The sequence below is a fragment of the Brassica oleracea genome, chromosome C3 (assembly GCF_000695525.1).
Source record: "Brassica oleracea var. oleracea cultivar TO1000 chromosome C3, BOL, whole genome shotgun sequence".
In the NCBI taxonomy this organism is placed as follows: Eukaryota; Viridiplantae; Streptophyta; class Magnoliopsida; order Brassicales; family Brassicaceae; genus Brassica; species Brassica oleracea.
In genome coordinates this window covers 62,106,765-62,113,802 of record NC_027750.1, presented here as the reverse complement: position 1 = coordinate 62,113,802, position 7,038 = coordinate 62,106,765, and the positions used below count along the sequence as shown (strand labels likewise).

General features: G+C 36.9%; 2 protein-coding genes across 2 annotated transcripts; one reads left to right on the top strand and one right to left on the bottom strand.

Moving 5' to 3' along the window:
• Positions 1–1,057: 1,057 nt before the first annotated feature.
• Positions 1,058–3,579, top strand: LOC106336174 (ATP-dependent Clp protease proteolytic subunit-related protein 1, chloroplastic). Its single transcript, XM_013774921.1, has 9 exons — positions 1,058–1,322; positions 1,693–1,808; positions 1,920–2,129; positions 2,219–2,323; positions 2,397–2,459; positions 2,557–2,668; positions 2,908–2,969; positions 3,056–3,238; positions 3,328–3,579. The coding sequence occupies exons 1-9, from the start codon at positions 1,085–1,087 to the stop codon at positions 3,406–3,408; spliced, it is 1,170 nt and encodes a 389-aa protein (XP_013630375.1). The 5' UTR covers positions 1,058–1,084; the 3' UTR covers positions 3,409–3,579.
• On the bottom strand, positions 3,428–6,563 carry LOC106336173 (nucleobase-ascorbate transporter 4). Its single transcript, XM_013774920.1, has 13 exons — positions 6,440–6,563; positions 6,096–6,193; positions 5,830–6,006; positions 5,650–5,750; positions 5,480–5,555; positions 5,326–5,385; positions 5,044–5,228; positions 4,864–4,960; positions 4,629–4,774; positions 4,455–4,546; positions 4,168–4,245; positions 3,917–4,077; positions 3,428–3,846 (listed from the first exon to the last, which is right to left on the bottom strand). The coding sequence occupies exons 1-13, from the start codon at positions 6,525–6,527 to the stop codon at positions 3,628–3,630; spliced, it is 1,578 nt and encodes a 525-aa protein (XP_013630374.1). The 5' UTR covers positions 6,528–6,563; the 3' UTR covers positions 3,428–3,627.
• Between the last annotated feature and the right edge of the window lie 475 nt (positions 6,564–7,038).

Sequence of the window (7,038 nt, the reverse complement as noted above, 5' to 3'; positions counted from 1 at the left end):
ATATATATATATATATATATATATATATATATATATAAGAAAAAAAATAATACCCATAAAACATATATTAAAATTATATAATATAATCTCAGTTAATTTAAATTGTCCATATATTTTAAAAACATATTAAACTATATCATAATTTTTTGTCCAAACTTATATTCTTAAAAGTAAGTCCAAAAAATATTTGCGCCAAATATGTTAATAATATATTTTAAATAACATATACAAATATTTTAAAGAACATAAATTGACAATCACATTTTTATATCAAAATATTAAATTACAAACGAAAAATCTAACATTATAAGAAAAAACACCATGTACAACATTTAAAATTTATGCACACAAAAAAAACACCATGTACAAAATATTTTGTAACAACACCACAATTCAATATATCTTTAAAACGTAATATTTACAAATAAATAACATAAAAATATTATATAAATATATATTACCACTATTTTTTCTGTAAAAAGTAGATATAACAATATCCGCGGCATAGCGCGGATCCGTATCTAGTTATTAATAAAGTTAAATTGTTAGAAAAATCAAATATCCACCCAGAGATATAGAAAAGACATTTGAGAAAAATAAATTCCAACTAATAATAAAACAAACAAAAAAATAATTTTTGTTTAATTAATAATTTATCTAATAATATATTATTTAATATACTATGTATAATAAAAGAAACTAGGTTGTTAATTAGGTAACCAGATTGTCTAGATATTTAAGGAATCAAATCTTAATTGTTATTAATATCATTTTTTTTGGTCAAAGTTATTAATATCATATAAGAAAAGTAATTTCTTAAGCAAAACCCCTGATTAATAAAAATAGATATGAAACCGGGCAGAAATTTATCGAGACGGAGCCGGTTAAAGACACTGATTGATCTGTACCGGTACCAAGACCAAACCGATTCTGGTTTGGTAGAGATTTGACTGTGCTTACTTGCATCATCTTCATCTGACGACAGCAAAAACGACAAGCAATCCCTAGTTTCACCTCAAACATCCCCAAACTAAACACACCCTTCGTTCCAATCATCATCTTCTTTTTCTTCATCGGATCAAATATGGCGACTTCGATGATGGTCTCTCCTCTTGCTCCACAGCTCAACCATGAATCTGTATGTTCCAAGTTCGTGCTTCCCAAATCACCCTTCATGTCGGGATCTAAGCTCTTCTCCTCGAACATGCCTTGCTCTACTGTTCCTCGACGCACAAGAAGATCGAACTGCTTCGCTTCTGCTAAAGATATGAGCTTTGACCACATCCCCAAACAATTTCGTGGAGACAATCTCAAAGATGGAGGTTTTCTACTTCTCCCTCAGCTTTGTGCTTTTACTTTTTTTTTTTCCTTCGTATAGATTTGTTATGAGGTCTCAACCTAACCTTATCCGTTTAGGTTGTCTTTGGTGATTAATTGGGTCACAAAGGTTCTCTATTTTCCTCTGATTCTTTAGCTTACACGAAGTACCTTAGTGCTAAAGATTATGTCTTTGGCTCCAGCAGTTTCAACAAGTAGTGAAAGCCTTTTGCCCTTTATATGTCATGTTGTCTGTGTAATATGGAATCTTAAAATATTAGTTTGATTGCTGCAACTCTTTGTTGAGATTTCAATTCGTCAACATTTGCTTTCAACTTGATCTGACATTCTATGTTCCTTGCCTTTTTTTTAAAGTGATGCAGAACTTCAAGAATGTACCACAGTATTTCTACGGTCTTAATCCAGCTCAAATGGATATGTTCATGACAGAGGACAGCCCTGTCCGCAGGCAAGCGGAGAAAGTTACAGAGGTTAATATTCTCTTTTAATCCATCTTATCATATTCCATTTTACAGTTACAAAGTTTCTTCTCAAATATATGAGTCTTTGTCTTTTTTGGCATGCTTCTTCGTTGTTAATAGGAAAGCATCTCGTCCAGAAGAAATTATTTGGACAACGGAGGAACGTGGAGTATGTCTGGTATGAATGCAGCAGATCCTAGGAGATACAGCATGAGTGTCCAAATGTACAGAGGTGGAGGCGGCGGCGGAGGATCTGCAAGACCAAGAACTGCTCCTCCGGATTTGCCTTCTTTGCTTTTGGATGCTCGCATATGCTACCTTGGCATGCCAGTTAAGACTTCTCCATGTGTCGATATTAACTTGCTGTTACTATGTTTCCTCTCTGCTCAGGCATTGATCTTGCTTCGATTCACTCGCAGATCGTACCTGCAGTTACTGAGTTACTCGTTGCTCAGTTTATGTGGTTAGACTATGACAACCCAGCAAAGCCCATCTACCTATACATAAACTCACCCGGGACTCAGGTCAGTTCAATTAAGTCTTTTGATGGAATTATCTGGACAATCTGCTTATTTTATTTTGCTAAATGCCATGTAGAATGAGAAGATGGAGACTGTTGGGTCAGAAACAGAGGCTTATGCCATAGCTGACACCATTTCTGTAAGTCATCTCACTAAAATAATCTGTGCATTTATATTCATTGTGATGATTACAGTAATCAATTCACTTTTCTATTCTTTTTTGTGTGGGTTAAAAGTATTGCAAATCAGATGTATACACTATCAACTGTGGCATGGCCTTTGGTCAAGCAGCAATGCTTCTTTCTCTCGGTAAAAAGGGTTATCGTGCAGTTCAGCCACATTCATCAAGTATGCTTCTCTCCTCTCAAAATATATCTACTTTTAGACTTCAAATGCTAACGGACAAAACCGCACCGCAGCTAATATTAAAAAAAGTCTTTACATTTACGTTTTTGTTACTTTTAGAAACCGCACTTTAGTGGTTGTTCCGCATGTTACCATTTGAAGCCTTAAACTTGCATTAGATCATGACATGCTTATTAGTACCTCTTGTGGAAGCTTCTAAGTTCCGATGTTTTATGGTGCAGCAAAATTGTATCTGCCAAAAGTAAACAGATCAAGTGGAGCTGCCATTGACATGTGGATTAAGGTGGCCCTCTCATTCTTGTACTCTCTTATGTAATCCCTTGAAATTTTCTTCACTTGTACTGTTAATGAATATTCCTCCCCTGACAGGCCAAGGAGCTTGATGCAAATACTGAGTATTACATTGAGCTGTTAGCTAAGGGAACAGGTAAAACCAAAGAGCAGATCAACGAGGACATCAAGCGACCTAAATATCTCCAAGCACAGGCAGCCATTGACTATGGTATCGCAGACAAGATAGCTGACTCGCAGGATAGTTCCTTCGAGAAGCGGGTATGTTTCAAATTATACTTTGTATCAACCTAAACCAAGTTGTCTTTATGTTGGCTTTCATGTTAAAATCGAAAAATACGTTTGTTTAGGATTACGATGGATCTCTGGCCCAGAGAGCCATGGGAAGACCTGGAGGAGGCAGTCCAACATCTCCAGCCGGACTAAGATGATCAGTTTACTCACCAGAAAAGAAAAGAGTTTGAATCTCAATTTGCCTAGTCACTCTGGAATATGTAGCTGTTACAATCTCTAAGCAAACTCATGCAAAAGTGTTGGTAACAAGAAAAACAAGATTATTTAGAAACATAATTTTCTAGTTGGAATCTTGTTTTTGTGGTACATACATATATATATCTCTCTAGATGCTGAAGAAACTGAGTCTCAGATTTTTAGAAAGAAGGGAAGAATCGATTGAGGTTATAAGGCAATGCGTAGAACTCTTCAGTTCGAGTATCAGTGTAGTAGACTCTGAACTTCTCCCACCAATGTCTTCCACTGTCTCTCCTCACCGAGGGGTGTCCGTAGCTATGAGTACAGTCCAACAAGAAGGCTGCCATTATCCCAACGGTTGCAGCCGAAGAGAATATCACTTGCATTATCACATTGAACTGCGTCCATGACAAACGAATCAGTACACACAAGACAAACAAACATAAAGTGATGATGTAATACACTTACCGCAGAAGTGCGTGTGTGAACGGGTCCACGACCAGAGATAAACAGATATTCTGTGAAGTACTGTGCGACAGAGAGACCGATGAAGATTGAAAAGCCGAGGATAAACTTAGTCCTGAAGCTGTTTAAGTTGCAGAACTGAAGCAGGCCAAGTCCTGCAGAAGCTGTTCACAAGGTCCTCTGCCTGATCTCAATCACATTTATACAAAAAGCTAAAATGAGTAGAAAGAGTCTAGTTCTTGAGATATACATACCAACATAGGCGAATAGAACACAGTACAAGGCTGCGAATATTGGTAATGGTATCGACGCAAGAACAGCCCCAAACTTGCCTGTATTTTTTCACAAGTTTAGTAATGGTTAAGACTAATGTTCTAAAAATCGGTGTAGGCGGCAAATCATATCTAAAGAAAACGATTTTTCTTAACCGATTTTTTTTCTAAAATCGCGTCCGCCTAATCATTAATCTCCTATAAAGTATATAATTACTGCCTAGCAATTAAAATTGTTTCCAAGTAATTTCACATGCTTGGAGTATTACCAAAAATGGAGAAGAAGATCATGAAACCAGCAGATATCTGAACCACTCTTCTGCTCCCAACCTTTGTTAGTCCAAGCAGCCCTGTATTTTCACTACAAGAACAAACAAAAAACAACAAAGTTTAAGATCCGGCACCTGAGAACGTTCTATATTAAAGAGATTTGATTTCATTACACCAAAGCTGTTGAACCGGTTGCAGTTCCAAACAATCCATTCAGCAAAACGCCTACGCCCTGCCATCCGATGCCACGGCTAAGCACCGAGGGAGGTATACGGGTCGCACTACCAAATCTTGAAGCAGCAATGAGTGAACCTGTCGTCTAACAAAGATCAAACATAAAGACCCTAATCTTTCAGCAAGATCATCCGTTTGTAAACCAAGAATGTGAGCTGGGATGTTGATCAAAACCTCGACAATAGCCACGTAGGAAGCAGCTATCATTGCGAATGCATCGCTTGCATGAAAGCTTGGGCGTCCCCACTGCAACGGATATGGAATTTTCACCCTGCGAAAGAAGGAAGAAATCTTCAGACAAATCCTCTGTTTTGATCGGGAAACAGAGGAAATCTAAATGAAAGATGAGCAGACCATGGGGAAGCACTAATGAGACCGGACCGGTCTGTTCGACAACTGAGCTGTGTACTGTCAGGTCTTTTATTGTAAGCTCCAGCTGCTGTTAGAATCTCTGCGTAAGCCCATACGATCGCTACCGTGAACAGAACAGCGAACTGCTCGCATATCGATCTCTTACACTTGAACAAGTGGGGAAGATACTTGAAGATTGTAGCACACGCAACAACATACACACAATCATTGTCAGAGATTCAGAACTAATGGGCTTGTATAAAATATTACAAAATTAACTTCAACCTGAGATAAGATTATGAGTATGATCAACGCTGGGAGTCCAATCTCTACACATCTCGCAAGCTGCAACATAAAAGACTATTCTTAAGCCCCACGCAAAACACACAACAACCTAAACCTAATTGATGTTTTATGGAGTTAATCTTGAATAATTTACCTGAGGAAACGCAAGCACGACGAGGCCAATTCCGGTGAGAATCACGAGAGGAGCAGCTGAGAGAGGGGTAAGAAACCTACCAAAAAAAAAAGAAGCAAAACATTAGTGTTTTTATGTTACTTGTCGCACAAGTAATTGTACAACACGAGTTCTTTGTCCTTCTTCCTGACCTGACCAAGATTCTCCACAAGCCAAAGAAACCCATGACCATGTGAAATATAGCAGCAATGATGAGAGCTCCTTGAATTGCTCTCATTGTCTCCTCAAATCTCTGTATCAATAACATTTATTTTCAGGACTAAACTCTCAAATGTTTTCAAAGAAAAAGAAGAAGTGGGTTGTCATTTAACCACGTGAGGATGAAGATAGTAAGTGAATCGGTAAGAGAAAGTGATGTATAGAGCAGGGATGACGTAAGCATAAGAAGCTCCGATTACGACAGGAAGTCTACTCCCGAATAAACTCTGTAGTAACGTGTTTATTCCCGACACGAACAGGACTGTGTTTATCACTTCCGCTTTCTGCACCTGATAATGACGTCATAATCTCAATTTTTATCCGTTTAAGAAAAAACAGTGCGTCATAATTAGGAGTTGAGATTGATGTTAATGCTTACATCACCACCACCCATGAGAGGAACGAGTATGGAAGGTATTATTACAGTAGTTCCTAGCATTACAATGTAATGTTGAAACCCTTGAACTATTCCTTCAGCTGCATCATCAATCATATAAACACAAATAAACAAGTTGTGTAACCATTTATCACCATTAATACACAAATGAATTCATTCGGTTAGACATTAAACCTAACTTGGCGGCTAATATAGAAAGAGTTATTGATCTATTTTTCCACGAGAACTATCAATCATATGCATTCCAAACTAAGACATGGTGCTGAATCTCTTTAAGAAAATAACGTACAAGTAACTAAATACTAAATGAAATTTAACAGACATACGCCAATTTGGAGAGCTGGATACACAATATTCAACTCCTGGAAGCTGATCTTTAACTGGAAATGGCGCAAAATCATCGATTTTAGCCATAACTCTCTGCAACTTTCTTTCTTTGGTTAGCTTTTCGATAACTTCTACTATATTTGTGAGAGCTATATATTCAAACCTTTTGCTTAAAATGGCTTCAAAGGTGTTAAAACGTTAGGCGGGCAACTATGTTGACTGTTTCTTTTCTTCCTTGTGTTCACGTGCACGTAATTAACACTAAAGCAACTTGTATAAAGAGAAATGAACCGGACTAACGCACTGGTTTGACTTAACCAGATTTTCCCACTTTATCTGATGTGTAAGATTACAAAGTCCTGTAAACTTTTTGAAGGAGCAAATTATTCTCATCTTAATGCCCAAAAGTATACAACTAACTCCATCAACCATTTAAACATTCTCTTCTCTCCTTTTTTTTTTACCAAAGTTGAGCATAATGTATAAAATTCTTGACTAATTGTTGGCTTAGTTAAGAAAATTTAAAATAATAATAGTACCGGTAGAAGAACCAACCAATTTAGCAAAGTTCAATTTAGATGATATATATATTTTTTTG